This window comes from Maniola hyperantus, chromosome 25, assembly GCF_902806685.2.
Source record: "Maniola hyperantus chromosome 25, iAphHyp1.2, whole genome shotgun sequence".
In the NCBI taxonomy this organism is placed as follows: domain Eukaryota; kingdom Metazoa; phylum Arthropoda; class Insecta; order Lepidoptera; family Nymphalidae; genus Maniola; species Maniola hyperantus.
The window spans coordinates 4,402,905-4,422,058 of NC_048560.1; the positions used below are offsets into that span (position 1 = coordinate 4,402,905).

Genomic DNA, 19,154 nt, shown 5'->3' on the forward strand with positions numbered 1-19,154 from the left:
CAAATACCAAATTCGTATTTAGATAGCACTAAGCTGTGATAGCCTAGTGGCTAGGACATCCGCCTTCTAATCAGAGGTCGGGAGTTCGATCCCGAGCACGCATCTCATCATTTGCTTTAACGGTGAAGGTAAACATCATGAGAAAACCTGCATGCCTTAGAGTTCTCCATAATGTTCTCAAAGGTGGGCTCTGTAGTGATGATGATGATGATAATTAAGCTTTATAAATATTTGGGTAAGTATAAAACCAATATAATTTACCTATTGAAGTTATATTCGAGATACCGGAAGTATGTATATGGAAAATTGAGGAATAAGAATCGCAATTATAATTAATGAAAATACCTCTACTAACGTATTAAACCTTTCGTTTACGCCCGTTTTAACAATAATTATTAAAATAAAGCATATTAATTCAAAACAATCATAATATTCATCAAAATAATAAACGTTTCATTCATAAATCACCATCAAATCCATAAAACCTCGACGAAAATTTTAACTTTAAAATTAGGCTGCATAATCAATGACCTTTACCCGTTTTATATAATTTAAAAAAAACTCACCCGGGAAGAACCTCTCTTCGACGATCTTCAAGTATTTCCTGAATAAATCCACTTTAACTTTTTAAAGTACTAGTAACTTTGCCACCGATTTGGGTGGCAATATTTGTGTGGCTAAAAGACGTGTTAACACCACGAACCGCGCGATTACTATGGAAGGCTGGATAGGAAAAAGGGAGGGACAGGGACAGAGTTATATGTCGGATAGAGACAGCTGTAAGTACATCCTTGTTCAATAATATAGCATTGTCTCTTTTACTCAGGCAGGTTCGTTTGGATATTTCAGGTTTGCAGCGCGGGAAAAGGATGGTATACGACAGCCGAATCTATTGTATAAATGCTATCATAGAAATTTACTCCGTATGTTATACAAATTAAGGTTTATATTCATGTGCGTTAGTTTAAAATTCCAGGAAAGGTTGTATAAACGGTGGTCGACAGAAGTTTTGATCTGAAAGATTATTTTTATTTGTTTTATTTTCCGATATTTCTTTTAATGAGATTTGGGAATTGAGGTTTCTTATTTCAAATATAACGGTTATCTAATAGTATAAGACATCGCTAAGGGTCGTCAATTTATACAAATTGATCCCATCTTTAGGGTTCCATACAGCAATAATTCATCATAGAATAATTGCTGAATACATTTTTCTTTAACAAGAAGAATTTTTTTCCAAGAATTCGCGTCTGGCAATCCGCACTTGGCCAGCATAGTAGACTATGGCCAAACCCCATCTCATTCTGAGAGGAGACCCGTGCTATGTAGTGAGCCAGCGATGGGGTGTGCATGTGCATGCAAAGTGGGGTCAGCATGACAGTTTCACAATTAAAACACAACTTGTGCGGTAGACTGGATAGCCCTGCTTTGTGTGCAGGAAATAGTCGTCAATTTGATAATGATTGTATCTTTTAAATTCTGTTTTAGTCTGTAACAATTTTAAAATTAAATTAAACCCTTTTCACGAGCTTTCACTCTGACATCTGGGTTGATAAAGGTGATGACGTGTCTTTTAAATAGATTACGGAACTTTGGTGGGTTTAAGATTAACAAAAGGAAAAGGCGTTAGAAGCTTTAAAATAGTTTCATGCGAAACTGAGTGCGAAAGCAATAACTTAGGGTATTACAAATAAAGACAATATTTGAAGAGATCTAAAATTACATATACTTCTTCTAACATAATTTCTACTTACATGATTAATTATTAGGCTATTATTTATTTTTGTTGTTATTTATAATTTGCGTGCTCTTTAAACTGCTTTAAACTCTGGTTATGCTGTGCAACCATATAGGATTACAATAAGGACGTACTTAATATTATATTTTTATATTTTATACAAATTTTTGATGACCTACGATTTCGTAGGGTTTATTAGTATAGAGCATAGACTGTAACTAACTAGTAACTAGTAACTAGCGTCCCGCCCTGGCTTCGCACAGGTAGCTTATCACAATCTTCATAGTGGTCTCTAATTATTATGTTTTAATAAAATATAGCATCACTCAGGAATCAGGATTCATGCTTCTTACATCATGCAGCTTACTACTTGTAAAAGAATTTTCAAAATCGGTTCAGTAGTACCAGGGAATAGGGGAAAGCAGGTAGGATTCGTACAGAGGGAGCATTCGTACAACAGTCATATCTACACTATGCTACATGGTGACGCGTTTGTGTTTTTGTATATGTGAGGCCCGCTCATATTCATAAGCTCACAGCTAAGTGCAGTGGCTGTACAACAGTCAGTTTTTTTAGAATAAGTCAAAACGTGTTTTCACACCGCGAAAATAATTTTTCGACTCATCTTTGACGACATTAATTCGTAATAAGCTTGGCTCAAATTGTTAAAGTAACATAAAATAGTCTTTGGATAAGTGCCTTAGATTCATGTGTAAACATTAATTTTGGGATAACCTTCACCGTTATTTTTATTTTAAATTTATTATTTGATTTTTTTGGTTGGGGTACCTTCGTGCAGTTAGGAGTGGGGTGGATTCGTACTTTACGAATGCACCCCGCGTGAGTTCAGATCGTTTTTGCACTAACTGGGTTATGGGATTCCAATTCTAAACCACTCCCAGATGATAACATGCAACAAATAGTGGTGGTGCCTACACTAGCAGAGTAGAACTAAGAGTGAAGAAACTCTCGGTTTGATCCTGAAATCGACATCTGCTAAATATTAGGCTAGGGGTGTCGTTAAATCAAAAATACCTAGTAGTTTCATAGCCTACCGAGCGTCAAATATAGGCGACATTTGACGCCTGCCTGTGTGGGTGAAACCTCGATGTTTTTTTACAAGTTTCATACCTGTCGTGAGCTGCGCTATAAGTCAAATTAGCAACTTCTTATCAAACGTCAAAACGCTGGCTTAGTATGGCAGCTTGTATTAAAGATAAACATAGATATGACGTCATAAACATTTGACGTACTCATTGACGTGACAATTTAGAATCAGTTTAGAATGGTTAAAACTTACAATGGACGTGGATTTCACGAAATTTGGAAGACCCTCTGTTTAATAATAATTACTAAGAAATCGTTTATATTTGACATAGGCGCTATCCCAATTCAACTCCCAAAGAAATAACTCTTACTCAACAAGATCTATCATCAAGATTGCCACCTCCATCACCATCTACATCAACTGTGGGATGATGACGCCAGAAATTATGCAACCTTAGCCTAAAGTGAATGAGAATGCACCTAAAAAGACACAAAGAAAGGAAAAGTATTAGAAAAATTAAGGATTTAACATATAATCCCGAAAAAAATAGACTGATAGAAAAGGAAAGAGCAAAAAAGATGAAAAAAGAAGAACAAGAGAGAAAACAGAAGGCTAAAGAGATGAAACGCGAGTTACTATAACGGTAAATTTGAATGTTGATTAATGAATGACTTAAATTGTAACAAATTGTTTGTATACACCATATTGTTAATTATTACTATGTGTAAGGTTGATTCTGTGTTAATTTTGATATCAATAAATGTTTAATTTCATATAAAATAGCCTTTTTAATTGCTGTGTACGAAGGCTCCCCACTATGTACGAATGTACCCTAGTCGATGTACGAAGCTACCTCGCGTGTGGGGTGCTTTCGTACGATTTCCATTTTTTGGGAAATTCATCATAGCTTTGTCATCTTACTTTGCATCAACACTGAACTACACTATAATTAAAGCCAGATAACTAGGTAATCCAGCAGCGTTGAAATTATTTTGAAATATTCATTAGTTTTGTTTTTACATGACCTAGAGTAAAAAGTGTACGAATCCTACCTGCTTTCCCCTACTTCCTACAAACATACTTACAAACTTTATCTCTTTATAATATCAGTATAGATTAGTATAGACAATGGTTTGATTTGTCTCGAACGAAATTTGATATGCAGATAGGTATTCTGACGTAGACATCCGGGGACATCCTAAAGGGGTAAAACAAGGGTTGAAATTTGGGTAGTGACGAATTCGCACATTAAAGCGCATAAAACCCACAATTTTGATTTTTTTCAAAGAATTTTATGTACCCAGTGACAATCGCGCTATCAAGACGAATTTAATGACGTATCTTTTATCAAAATCGGTTTAAACGTTGAACGGACAAACACACATTTATACAAGTCAAACACATAATCCTTCTTTTGGGCTTCACCGCAATCGGGTAAAAATACAGTCATATATTATAATATTACAAAGCACCACATTTTGTTCTTTACCTTTTCTAAGAAAAAATTACCTTACGGATGTTCACATGAAAGAGCTACGTCGTAGCGTCGTAGCTCGTAGCCCCGTAGCTTTGAAAACTCGCTTTAACGAGAGCCATAGTAAGTTTATTATTTTACGTTTTACTAGGTTATGCTGGGCGGCGACTTCGTCCGCGTTGACTACACGGTTTGAATTTAAAAAAATCCTTTCTTATCGGATGTCTAAGTTATATTAATAGTATGAATTTAGAAAGTAATAATTCTTATTACATCCTAAGAACTAGTACTTAAAATTTCTTTGATTAATAGCTATTTGCATGCCTTTTATTACTCCATCAACTTATTTACGCCATTTTAGGGATGTTAGTGCAGTGAGTGTCATGTGAGCGTACGGAACTAAATGTCAGTGATGAGACATCTATCACTTAGTGTCAACAACTCTGAAGAAATACCCGTAGAAGTAGCCCTATTGTGGCTCTTACTGTTAAAGCGAGATAGCTAAATGCATTTAAGCTCTTATTAGAACGTAACAAAATGATTATTTTTTGTCCTTATCGGTGTGACCACTTTTTTTTTGTCAATATGTATTTGTACGTGATACGTGAGATATTGTCAAACAACGTGAAGTGAGGTTACGTTTTCTCATATATTTTAAAGAAATAATTGATTTGTTTTGTTGCTTTTTGTTTTTAAAGTTATTGTGCAATGGTGGGTTGTAGTATACTAGGCTACAATAGCCGAAGCGAACGTAAGTAGACAGAACAACATTTCACATGTAAGTACCTATGCTTGAGCGAGAGGGACTAAGGGTAGCCCCCTAGTTGCATATCTAAATATATGAAAGGCTTGTATCTCCCAGCGAACTTGTATGTGTCCATTTCTGTGTACAAAACAAATTCCCAACGAAATTCAAAAATCTAACAAACAGAGAGAATATAAAACCAATTAAAAGTAAAACAAATATCATATTTCCTTTCCACCGCGCGGTACGTTCAGTAACTTCATTAATATGTATCGCCCATCCGTTTTAACATAAACAAAGGAATTTCTAAACGAAAATTTATTCCACCTTTTTATCCCTTGTTTGGATTCTAACGAATGCCTACCGAATTATGATTAAGCATTCGAACCACAAAAGCCTAGTGGTTAAGAAGTCTGGCTCCTATTCGGGAGGTACGGGGTACGCACCTCTCTGTTCGGAGTTATGTGCGTTTCAAGCAATAAGATATTTGACAGCATGTAAGATAATAGGTATAGGATCTATTGATAGAATTTTAAAATCCAACTATTTAGTCAGTTAAAAAAAATACGAGATATTTTTTAGGGTTCCGTACCTCAAAGGGAAAAATTAAATCCTTATAGGATCGCTTTGTTGTCTGTCTGTCCGTCCGTCTGTCTGTCTGTCTGTCGATCTGTCAAGAAACCTACAGGGTACCTAACCTGTGATCTCCCAAAGCCACCATAATCCAAACTTCATAGTTGCTGATCGTTCCTCACAATACGCAGAAAAAGTTTCAGCTTTTATAAAATAACGAAGGTCTAGCTCGTGCTGGCTCTCTCTCTGTTTCCTTTAGTAGTCGGGTAGAGTTTTTTTTTCTAAACTCAAATAAAACATTGCCGTCAGCTATTAAATTAGTACTATGCCCCTTTTTATTGTGAAACATAAAACAAAAGTCATGACCTACTAAAGAGAAACTAACAAGATCTAACTATTTTGTGCAATGCAAAGAATAGCACAAAATTTTCTTTTAGAAGCTTTTATTGTAAAGTTAGTAAGTAATTAACTTCCATGCACTTTAAGTAACGCCATCTATTGGAGTTTCAGGGTACTGCGTTTAAAGTTTTCATGAACCGGTTTTCAGCGTTCACAAAATGGGTGCAACGTGGTAAATAAAAGCATTGACTGAAATTTTCGGGTATAAAATATAGATGGCGCTTCATTGATAATTATTTTCTATAATTTTTCATTTGTTTCTCTTGCAAAATGCATTTTTTTCAACATCATCATCATCATCATCGTCATCCTGGGCGTCAACGGCCACTGTTGGACATAGGCCTCCCCAATGAGCTCCACCCCTGGTTTTAGTTCCTATACTGGCTACCTCGTACCTACCTCCGGGTTCCCACTAGGTGGTCAGACGATATCAAACGTGTCGCACGGAGCCGCTGGATTCAGACGGCGCAAGACCGTGGCGTGTGGACAGTGGAAGTCCCTACAAGAGATCTAGGTATGCAGACGTCTATCGTTTGACGCTGATAATGATGATGATGAATATGTTAGGAGTCGTTTGACTCTTAACTTATTAAAGTTTAAACTAGACTAAAGGCAAACTTTTTGTCTCGAAGACTCACTAGCCAAAAATTTGCCTTTCCGAAATCACATAATAAAAGAGAGAATTCTAAATTACATTAGACTTTTATATTAACCTTGACCAGAATCTTCCGAGAAAATAACAAAGACATCCCAAACTTTCCGGCGAAAACATAAAAACAACCGAAAAACGCCGATAAAATAAATCAGTCTGCCGAATTGCGTAGGTACTACGAAAACTTATATATTATCAAGACTGAGGCGTCGTTCTATAAATTAACTGACATTAGGGTAACCAGTAGGGCGATTTTGTAAAACCTGCATCAATCATTATTACAATCTCAATTGTTGTGATTGGCTGAATTTGTGCGATTCTTGTTGCAACAATGCATTTTTGCAATAAGAATGAATCGTTGTTCATTAGTGAACACTAATGTTTGAAATTGAGAACACATTAGTGTTCTCAATTTCAAAAGTAAGGTAACTATATCAAGTGGAGTATCATATAAAAGGGCTTCACTTGTGGATTCTAAAAGAGATTTTTATTTATTTTTATTACATCATAGTTTTTGATTTATCGTACAAAATGTCGAAAAAATACGACTGTAGTATGGAACCGCCGGTGCGCGAGCCCGACTCGCACTTGGCCGGTTTTTTAACTTGGATTTTAAAACGGCGATATTATTATCTTAATGTTTTTTATAATTAGTGCAAATAATAATAAAAATATAACTAACATCAAGAACATGCGTAATACTTATTCTATAATGTGATAACGTTCACGTAAAAGGTTTCTTTTTACCTTCTGAAACCCTAAAGCTCCAGAAATAGGGACTTATTCCTATAGCTTCGTAAACATACTTATCCTATTTATAGCCTTTATTTATGAGCCGATTTGCGTAACATGTTTTCTTTGTGATGTTATATGGCAGATTCGTGTTCAGCTTTATTTCGACAATTATTGTGAAGAAAATAATATGTACGAAAATAATATTTTTGGAATCTAGATAATAAGGTGAGATTTTGGGAGAGGTCATTGAAGTGAAAACACACTACTCAACGTTCATGAGACAGCCCGCTGACAGACAGACAGATGGAGGGATGGACGGACGGACGAACAGAAGAGGTAAGGTATATATAGGATAGAAGCTACTATCCCTATTTCAAATTTCGACAAAATCAGACACGACAGATTTCGACAAAATGGATGGCTGGTGAAAAAGCAACAAACAGACAGACACATTCTCGTACTCATACTATGGTCGTCAAAATCAGTTTATTGGATAGCGCGTGAAAAGATGACAGACAAACAGACACATTCCCGAATTTATACTATGGATTGGTAGCGATATATACTGAGTCCCATAGTCACATGCCCAATCTCCTTTCGTCAAAATCAGTTAAACGGATGGTCCGTGAAAAGGTGATAGCCAATAGAGAGACACACACATTTTCCACACATTTTCGCAATAAAATTCTATTCTATTCCATCCCATCCCATCCCATTCCATTCCATTCTATTCTATTCTATTCTATTTATGTTATAGTATGGATATGGATCATTTTCGTTCGCCCTTCCGTCAAGGCTAGGTTAATCGCCAATATCGTGGATCGATTGCTTCTCAATTCCTATGATATCAGTTCGTTTTGCCGCGCCAATGAATGATAATCGAATTCTCCCGGCTGAAATACACCCGGCCCTTTGACTGAGACGATCTCAAATTATACAGCGTGTAAATTTATACAGTACTAGCTTATGCTCGCAACTTCGTTCGCGTGGACTACACAAATTTCAAACCCCTATTTCACCTCCTTAGGGGTTGAATTTTCAAACTTCCTTTCTTAGCGGATGCCTACGTCATAATAGCTATCTTTTTTTTTTAATATTAAGATGAGATTATGGACTTAGAGCCCATGAGGGTCAGACATTCGTTATTTTATAAAAGCTGAAAGTTTATCTTCATATTGTCCCCAACACAGGGAGGAACGATCAGCGACTATGAAGTTTGAATTATCGTGGCTGTTACTGTTTAGCGGAATATGTCCAGATCGAAGTCTATGTGTTACTACCACCTCGGTCCTACTCATATTGGCATTCAGAAACCATGGTCGTCGATAAAGATCATCATCATCATCATCATCAACCAATAGACGCCCACAGCTGGACATAGGTCTCTTGTAGGGACTTCCACACGCCACGGTCTTGCGCTGCGAGGATCCAGCGGCTCCCTGCGACTCGTCTGATGTCGTCCGTTCACCTAGTAGGGGGTCTTCCAACGCTGCGTCTTTCGGTGCGAGGTCGCCATTCCAGCACCTTGGGACCCCAACGTCTATCGGTTGTACGAACTATGTGCCCTGCCCGTTGCCACTTCAGCTTTGCAACCCGTTGAGCTATGTCGGTTACTCTAGTTCTCCTACGGATCTCCTCATTTCTGATTTAATCCCGTAGAGAAACTCCAACGTCGATAAAGATAAAAAACTAAACTCACCTGTATTAGTCTGATTCTCTTGTGAATGAGATTCCTTCTCCTCTTGCGTGCCTTTAGCTTCTGAACTGGTATTGCAACCCATTTTGACCCTTATCGACTATTCTTATCAAAAATGTAAGTTAATATAAAAGTCTATAAACGTCACTACGGTTTTGTATGTCCCTTGGCACTATAACATACTTGGTGATTAGGGTCAATTTTGCGTGTTTACCTGTAACAAAAATGTATGATGATTAAAGTCATAGAATTTCAAATAGATTAGTGATTTAGCCTTTCGGTACGATGCCGCTTAGAAATCTAATCTAATCGCCATCGTCTTCATCAACCGATAGACGTCCACTGCTGGACATAGATTTTTTGTCACGCCGCGGTCTTGTTCCAGCTAAACCACCACTAGGCACTAAAGTCAAGTGGTGTCTGCAGAGAAACTGAGTATCAAATATTGTATAGAAGCAGGCGTTATTTTGCGGAAATCCATGATATACAATGAACCCAGAAGCTTAATTTGCTATAATTCGCTGAAACCGATCAAATCTGTATGGTGCAACATGCAGCATGCGATACGCACCGCCCGCCCTCCCACTGCTAAACAAGCAGGAAAAGCCAGCCACCAAGCAAGCATTCTCCGGAGATGTAGATGCTCCGGTTTCGGGGTGAAACGTGCGTCGAGTGTGTTTTGGGATTTGTGTGGTGCTGCGTGGTGGTGGCGCGTATTGCTTGCTTGGTGGCTGGCTTTTCCAGCATGTTTAGCAGTGGGAGGGTGGGCGGTGCATATCGCATGCTGCAAGTTGCACCATACAGATTTGACCTGTTTCAGCGGATTATAACAAATTAAGCTTCTGGGTCACTGAGTATCAAATCACTGAGGTTGTTATTAAATTGCCTTATACCATCTATACCAAGTTAGCCCGCTTCCATCTTAGAAGCATCATCACGCACTAGGTGAGATCCGATGAAAATCATTAGTCTTTCGAAAATTTTAGAGAAGAGAAGAGAAAAGATTTGTATATAGGTAAGGTTAAGCTTATAATTTAGACTAATAATAAAATCGTTGAAATTGCTTCAGGTGTACTCTTATTTACCACTAGCAGTTGCCCGCGACTTCGTCCGCGTAAAATTTCTGGTTTCTCATGAGATCTGAAATTTTCCCGCTGCAAAAGGCCTCACTTACCGAATCACTCAGTCTCACCTTAAGGCACGGAACCCAGAATACCTAAATGGCAATTTTCATATTTATTTACTTCAAAAACGTAGGATTTTCATATAACCTTTCAACCCCCATTTCACCCCCTTAGGAAGTTTTATTATTTAAAGCTAATAACCGAAATGTCGATTTTCACATCTCTAACTTCAAAAACATAGGACTTTCATATAACCTTCCACCCCCCATTTCACCCCCCTTAGGGGGGGATGTTCTCAAAACCGTTTCTTAGCTGACACCTACGTCCTAAAAGGAACCTACCTTCCAAATTCCAAGTTTGTAGGCTTTTTAGTTCCTGAGATTTCGTGATTAGTCAGTGAGTGAGTGAGTGAGTGAGTGAGTGAGTATTTCGCTTTTATATATTTAGATTGATAAAAAATGTACATATTTTTAAACAAATCCCAGTGAAAAATTGCCTTTCATTTATTACAAAATGATAACAAAGGTAGTATTGTAAAGGGTTTTCAGCTAGGCAAATTTTAGGCACTCTCGATTCAATGGGCGGACTTTAATTGTCAAAGTTTTAAGCCCTTTTGAGCCCTTTAATACGTACCCCGAGTTTCGGTCGCCGTTAGAGGCATTTTTTGTGAACTTTTTTACCCGACTATGAAAGGGTAACCGATAGCCGATGGGGTCTCAAGGTGTTCGAATGGCGACCTCGCATTTCGACCGCCCGTTGTGCCAGATCATTTTTTCCACGCACATGCAAACTGTCGAATCAACCCCCTTCAGCAGTGTTCCCATTAGATCACACCATGGGGTTATTGAAGGGACGGACCAACAAACTCCTGAAATGCCGGTAACGCATTGGTGGTTCCTCTGCTACTGCAAATGTTTATTGGCGGCGGTTATCACTTTACATCAGGTGACCTGCCTGCGCGTTTGCACGCCAATTTTATTTTTAAAAACTTGTCAAGATTGGTTTGCCCAAACCCTTCGAATTCTGAATCCGTGCTCATCGTGACTCAGCGATGGGTTTATTTTGATGATGATGAATTCTTAAAAGCAAGCTAATGTAATGCAGAGTGAATAAAAATACTTTTAGTTTTTTGCTTTTTGAGAAATTTTCATATTCTCAAAGGATCTTACTTTAATGTCGTATCGCGGAAACTTGAAGCAGACGAGTCTTTGTTTTTGTTTCATACAAACTCGACGCGGCGGGAATCGATCCCGCGACAATTGGCAGCGGGGCATATATGGAATGCGCAGACTGGAGACAGTAGATACTAGACAAGACCAGCGGGGTGATTACGTATCTGGCGACATGCTTAAATATTACAACATAAAATGGTCCTTCGAAGCGGATATTATTATCAATTTAATTTCTTTTTAACGTACCTATTTAATAGAACCTCCTACATAACTCCCAATACAAATGAGAACCAAACTACGTTTGTATTTGCTCCATACAAACGTATAGTACATGGCAGAAAATAATGTACATCGACCTTTAGAAGGGGTTTTTATTTGAATATTAACCAATCAAACTCAATGAAATTTTGAAGTCACATTCTAGAAATAAATATTTGTCGCTGGTGTTCCAGATTTCTGTAAAAATGTGTAGTTTTAAAGTAACACCGCAAAGATATTTACATGCAAATATTTCAATTTATATAAAGCTTTTACATGAGTTAGTGACAGGCTCAAGTAATTAAATTTAAGTTTCGAGTAATTAATAACAAATTATACAGCAAAAGTGTCTTGACTAGTGTCTGCGTTACTCAGAGATTTCCAAATGGGTTGACCGGATTTATATCCCCCGTCTAGGTCGTTGACCGGATGACAAGAGGTTTTTGGCGTTCCTTTGTAAAACAATAAACCCTTAAGAGGAGTTTTTTCATAGGGCGTTCCAAACAAAAATAGATAGGTTCTCATATGAATATCAAGCAATCAAACTTTTAAGGCACGTCACTTTCTAGAAATTAATGTGTCAGTGGATTTCCAGATTTCTGTAAAATTGTGTAGTTTGAAAGTTGGGTTGTTACACGGGTGACGGGAACAAAGATTTGTATGTAAATCTTTGATCACGTGTAACTTTTAAACTGCATACCTTTTTTACAGGAGTTTCAGGAGAGTTTCGGAGTTATGTGCGTTTTAAGCAATTTAATGTCACAAGCATTAACGGTTAAAAGTAATATCATAAAGAAACCTGCATGCCTGAGAGTTCTCCATACTGTTTTCAAAGATGTATGATTATTAGTCTGCCAATCTTTTTCGAAATATTACCATGACTATTACCATTAAAAGAAACCCGTGTGATACCATGAGCTAAAAATAGGTACAATTAAACCCAAGTATTGTACATTACAGTTCTATGAACGTTGAGGTCATGGACGAAGAGTTCAGACTGTTTGGTCGATATTTTACTGACATTATGCCTACTTGTTTATGACTTTATAGTAACTTTAGAATGGCTTTTATTTTAAGCAAGGTTAAAATACGAGACGAGTCTCAGCGATGAGAAAAGCTATACTCGGTGTTTCTCTACGTGATGTTGGAATAAACCCCCTTCTACTTTGCTGAAGTCTAACGGCCGTACTCAGAGTCGCTTAATCGTTCCTTAAGTTTAGTTAAAACGAGGCAGAGCTATCTCTCACATGAATCTGTCTCGTTTTAACTCAATCTTAAGTAACGATTAACGACTCTGAGTACGGCGGTAAGTAAAGTAAAACTACAATAAGTGTGCTACTATTACTAACTGTACTAGGTAAGTACACACAGACAGACGTACACTCATGTGATCCGATAAGGGATCCGCTTTTTCATTCGGACGTGCAAAATCCTAAAAAATTAGAATTAGGTACTAGATTAGATCAATCTGCCAATCCGCACTTGGCCAGCGCGGTAGACTGGCCAAGTCCTTCTCATACCTACTGAGAGGAGACCCTGCTCTGTTGTGAACTGGCGATGATCATGATGATGATGACGATGACCAGTTTAGATGGAATAGATACTTCAAAAACATCCAGAATTCCAGACATATTATACAAATATCTAGTGAACTAAGAGCCAGCGCCTGCCAGACCTTCGTTATTTTATAAAAGCTGAAAGTTTCTCCGCGTATTGTCCCCAACACCGGGAGGAACGTTTGTTTGGATGTTTGTTTGCTTTTATAAAATAACAAAGGTCTGGCACGCGCTGGCTCTCTCTCTCTATAGGGATATACCTATTACAAATTGTCCCGAATCACGCAATGCTTCTATTAATTAATTATTCTCTGTCTGTGACTGCTTGATTTATGTTAATGAGCCATTAACATAGATGCCTATTCGGGGATAGTTTTGATATACGATAAGTACTCACCTTACAAAGCTGTGATAGCCTAGTGGTTAGGACGTCCGCCTTCTAATCGGAGGTCGGAGGTTCGATCCCGGGCAAGCACCTCTAACTTTTCAGAGTTATGTGCATTTTAATTAATAAAATATTACATGATTTAACGGTGAAGGAAACCTGTATGCCTGAGAGTTCTCCATAAGGTTCTCAAAGGTGTGTGAAGTCTACCAGTCCGCACGTGGCCAGCGTGGTAGACAATGGCCAAAACCCTTCTCACTCTGAGAGGAGACCCGTGCTCTGTAGTGAGCCGGTAATGGGTTGATCATGATGATGACTCACCTTAATGGATTCTAAATAATTGGTTCTCAGTGATGAAAAGTTTTCCCTTAAATTCCAATTAGGTTGCAAAACCCGCCAAGAGCGAGTACGACTCGCGCACCGAGGGTTCCGTACTTGGCTATTTTTTTCGACATTTTCCACGATAAATCAAAGACTATTATGCATAAAATAAATAATTTCAAGATTCTAGGTCAACCGGAAGTACCCTATAGGTTTTCTTGACAGACACGACGGACAGACGGACAGACAAACAGTCAACAAAATGATCCTATAAGGGTTCCTTTTTGTTAGAGGTATGGAACCCTAAAAATAGGTTTTTCATTTACTACATAGAGCTGGGGATTTTATTACAAGTTTAAAATATGTAATTTATACGGACTCATCTCAACCTATCGCCAGCCCACCACTGAGCACAGTTCTTCATACAGACAGACAAATAGACAAGAAAAGTAAGTGATCCTTTTTTTCTCTGGATATACGGAACCCTAAAAAACAATTGAAACAGTAATTAAGTGCATATTTTATTAGTCGACGTAATAATCGTAACAGTATATCCTTTAATTAAGAGAGGGCCCGGTTCTCGAAAACTCCGAACATTAATTAACTTTAACTCGTAACTTAAAGAAAATAGCACTGAAAGGTAGGATTTACCTAATTGTTCCTGTACGAAACTCTCGGTGAAATAACAAAGTGCACCAAGTTCATTAAACATCCAAGGCTTGGAAATTATTTGTTTTTAGGGTTCCTTATGTCTAGGGTTGCCAGATCTTAAAATCGAAAAGCCGAACAGACTAGCCAGTTTAGCCGGACATTTGGGTGAAAAGGCCGGACAATCTTAATTTTTCAGTCTTAGTTAGTATAACACAAAAAAACAAGGCTTTTATATTTTTACCTTAAAATATCCTCAAATTCTAATAAAAGAGCAATAAAATAAATGAACCAATCTTTTTTTAATCACTAATATCGATACTACTTATTTGAATTAAACAAAATTAAACAAACCTAATGAATGTACCAGTCCTATTTAAATAATCATCATTCTTCACACCTATTATTATTGCAAAATGTAAAAAATGTTCAAACTTAAAAAGCCTAACAAAAGCCGGACAGGCCGGACACCGTCTAATTTGGCCGGACATGCAACCAAAAATCCTGACTGTGTCCTGCTTTATCCGGACGCCTGGCAACACTACTTATGTCCAGAGACGCATGAGTACCCTTATTATAAACTAGATGATGCCCGCGACTTCGTCCGCGTATATTTAGCCTTTTGAAATCCCGTGGGAACTCTTTAATTTTCCGGGATAAAAAGTAGCCTATGTCCTTCCCCGGCATGCAACCTATCTCTGTACCAAATTTCGTTAGTATCCGTTGAACGGTTGAACCGTGAAAAGCTAGCAGACAGACAGATACACTTTTGCATTTATAATATTAGTATGGATGTGAAAGTGTCTTTGTTTGTTGGTTTGTTGGTTTGTCCTTCAATCACGTCGCAACGGATTAACGTGATTTTTAGCATGGGTACAGTTTAAGACCTGGAGAGTGACATAGGCTTTTATCCCGGAAAATTAAAGAATTCCCACGGAATTAAAAAAAACTAAATCCACGCGAACGACATCGCGGGCATCAGCTAGTATAATATAAAGCAGACAGCGGGGTCACTATGGACAAGAGAAGCCCAAAACAGACTCATATGGAAAGACCTGGAGGAGGCCTATAGGCTGATCGCAAAAGAACTAAAGTGTGAGATTTAAATTATGTAATTGTTAAAATATGTAAATTCAGCAATAAAGGCTTTATTTATTTACTAGAGGATGCCCGCGACTTCGTCCGCGTGGATTTAGGTTTTTAAAAATCCCGTGGGAACTCTTTGATTTTCCGGTATAAAAAGTAGCCTATGTCCTTCCCCGGGATGTAAGCCACCTCTGTACCAAATTTCATCAAAATCGGTTAAACCGTTGGGCCGTGAAAAGCTAGCAGACAGACAGACAGACATACTTTCGCATTTATAATATTAGTATGGATTTATGTCCAGAGACGACGACGCGTCAATCAAAAACTCGAACCATCAAGATGAGGAAAGTCGCATATTTGGGGCACGTGCTTAGGCACGAGAGGTACGAACTCCTACAGCATCATGATGGGAAAAGTTGCCGGAAGAAGAAGCGTCGTCGGTCGCAGAAAAGTCCTGGCTGCGTAACATCCGGGAGTGGACGGGAATCGCGAGTGCTGCAGAAACATTTCACCTCAAGAAGAACTGAGTGGAATTCTCAAGGCTGACTGCCAACTTTCGCTTAGTGGAGAGGCAAGCAAAGAAGATGTCCAGAGAAAAAAAGGAACCCTATAAGATCACTTCGTTGTCTCTCTGTCGTGTCTGTTAAGACCCGTCAAAGGAATGAAAACCTTCCCATTGACCTAGAATCATGAAATTTGGCAGGTAACACCGTAGTACTGTCTTAGTGTGAAGGAAAAATCCTAAAACCCTGAATTTGTGGTTACATCACAGAAAAAAAGTGTTATTTCTTGTACGATGGTACGGAATCCTTCGTGTGCGATTCCGACTCACACTTGACCGACCGGTTTTACTTTACAATTTTAAAAGCTGCCATAGATAAAATAGTAGTCCAAAAGAATTCTCAGATTTGCCATTGCATAAAAACATTATGCATAATTTCAACTCAATCACAGTGTTTTGGGCACAATGCCCATAAATGACCATTTGGACGGCGTATATTTTTTGTAAATATAAAATTTTTTGTGATGTTTTTTTTTAGTTTTTTCTGTATGTATATACTATAGGTACATATATAAAAAAATACCTTATATTAAAAAAAAAACTCAATCACACACATAGTGTATCAGTAGAAAAAAACCAGTTACGAATCTCGACAGAATGACAGTCGTGAAAATGTAACAGACAGACAGACACACTTTCGTAGTATGGAGGACATGGATAAACTGATTTTTAATAAAATAAAATCAGGGTGTGTCATAAAACATTGCATTAAACAAATCCGCGTCGTTCAGAAAGTAGTTAAGTAATATATAAAAACGAGTCTAAAAAATTATGTCACTCATAATTAACGGGTCACGTATTTTAAAAAGATGAGCACTCTCTTAGAATAAAAAAATCGGCCAAGTGCGAGTTAGACTCGCGCACCGAAAGTTCCTTATTTAAAAGAAAGAAAAACGTTTATTTTTAAAAGCTGTGCCACACATTACCAGTTAGACCTAGTTAGGTCATCCCGGCAGTCGTACTACAGTCGTATATTTAGCCAAATCTGCTGAAGCATTTAGAAATTATGGTGAAACTCGCATACATACATACATGAATCCTGTAAACATAAAACGTTACACTTGTTTTTTGAACCGTCGGGTAAAATATTTTTTTTCGTGATTAGAAAAAAAAGATCATACAATTAGTCTTGATCTTAGAAAAATAAAATTGTCAAAGCCTTTTTATTTATGATTTATAAATATTTGCCAAGAACACCATCCACGTATAAGATAAGATACTTACTAAACGCAAAACGGCAAAAAATTTAATTATTGAACAAAGCCATTTCTTTTGAAAGATAATTCCATCTCTTTTATATGTTTTTCCGAATGTTATTACGCGTCGAATTCGTCTTATTGACGAATAAATTTGTTTACACGGTCGTAACATGAAACATTATTATTATTATTAACATAATATTATTATGTGACAACACAGTACAATACCTATCGCTGATGAAATCACGGGCAAAAGCTATGTCAATCCGCGGAAAGAAGTTAGTATAGCGCTTTCTCTGTTACGTAATCCTATACAAATGATAGAGACAAAAATCTCAGTGGCCGTTAACCATTCTGAGTTACCAACCAATCTAGAAAATTTGTATTTTCACCGATCGAAACCGAGAGTGGTCGCTAGTGTCTACTATGACGCCAATTAGATACAAGAAAAGGAAAGGGGCCCGAAGGAAATGACCGTGTTTTTGTCCCCATAGTAATTTATTGCCCCGTCTGTTTACAACGTCGTAACTCGTAACATATTCTTGAATATGAAGGTAAATAAGTTTTCTTCGTAGGTATTATATTTTGGTACCTATAACATGTTAGTCATTTTACATTTTAGTATATTGATGATAATCAAAAAGTTACCATGGGATTTAAAAAAAAACTAAATCCACGTGGATACAGCGAGCATCATCTAGTATGTTATAAATTACATGAGTACTGTGGACGAAGCCGCGGGCAATAGCTAGTATTATATATTTACAGCCAGCAAAGCCGCGAGTGGTCGCTAGTGTCTACTATGACGCCAATTAGATACAAGAAAAGGAAAGCGGCCCGAAGGAAATGACCGTGTTTTTGTCCCCATAGTAATTTATTGCCCCGTCTGTTTACAACGTCGTAACTCGTAACATATTCTTGAATATGAAGGTAAATACGTTTTCTTCGTAGGTATTATATTTTGGTACCTATAACATGTTAGTCATTTTACATTTTAGTATATTGATGATAATCAAAAAGTTACCATGGGATTAAAAAAAAAACTAAATCCACGTGGATACAGCGAGCATCATCTAGTATGTTATAAATTACATGAGTACTGTGGACGAAGCCGCGGGCAATAGCTAGTATTATATATTTACAGCCAGCAAAGCCGCGAGTGGTCGCTAGTGTCTACTATGACGCCAATTAGATACAAGAAAAGGAAAGCGGCCCGAAGGAAATGACCGTGTTTTTGTCCCCATAGTAATTTATTGCCCCGTCTGTTTACAACGTCGTAACTCGTAACATATTCTTGAATATGAAGGTAAATACGTTTTCTTCGTACGAAGAATTTTATGAACCTGGTACATCTCAGCGAATTCTGAGAACATGTGTACTGGACCACTTTTTAGGGTTCCGTACCTCAAAAGGAAAAACGGAACCCTTATAGGATCACTTTGTTGTCTGTCTGTCTGTCTGTCGGTCTGTTAAGAAACCTACAGGGTACTTCCCGTTGACCTAGAATCATGAATTTTGGCAGGTAGGTAGGTCTTATAGCAGACATTCGGGGAAAAATCTGAAAACCGTAAATTTGTGGTTACATGACACAAAAAAAAATTGTGGTCATGAACTAATAATTAGTTTTTTCAATTTTCGAAGTAATATAACTACATCAAGTGGTATATCATATGAAAGGGCTTCACTTGTACATTCTAAAACAGATTTTTTATTTATTTTTAGGTATAATAGTTTTTGATTTATCATGCAAAATATCGATAAAATACGATTGTAATACGGAACC

At 37.5% G+C, this 19,154-nt stretch overlaps 2 protein-coding genes across 2 annotated transcripts in view; both read right to left on the minus strand.

Moving 5' to 3' along the window:
• The window catches only part of LOC117993926 (cysteine-rich PDZ-binding protein), a 305,498-nt gene that overhangs the window by 175,247 nt on the left and 111,097 nt on the right, over positions 1-19,154 (minus strand). The window lies entirely within an intron of this gene.
• LOC117993927 (sperm surface protein Sp17-like) overlaps positions 1-19,154 on the minus strand; it is a 136,336-nt gene that overhangs the window by 110,137 nt on the left and 7,045 nt on the right. Inside the window, exon 2 of the mRNA XM_069507269.1 lies at positions 9,064-9,274. Coding sequence (XP_069363370.1) covers positions 9,064-9,145 — 82 coding nt within the window. The 5' untranslated portion in view covers positions 9,146-9,274. The remainder of the gene's footprint in view (positions 1-9,063; positions 9,275-19,154) is intronic.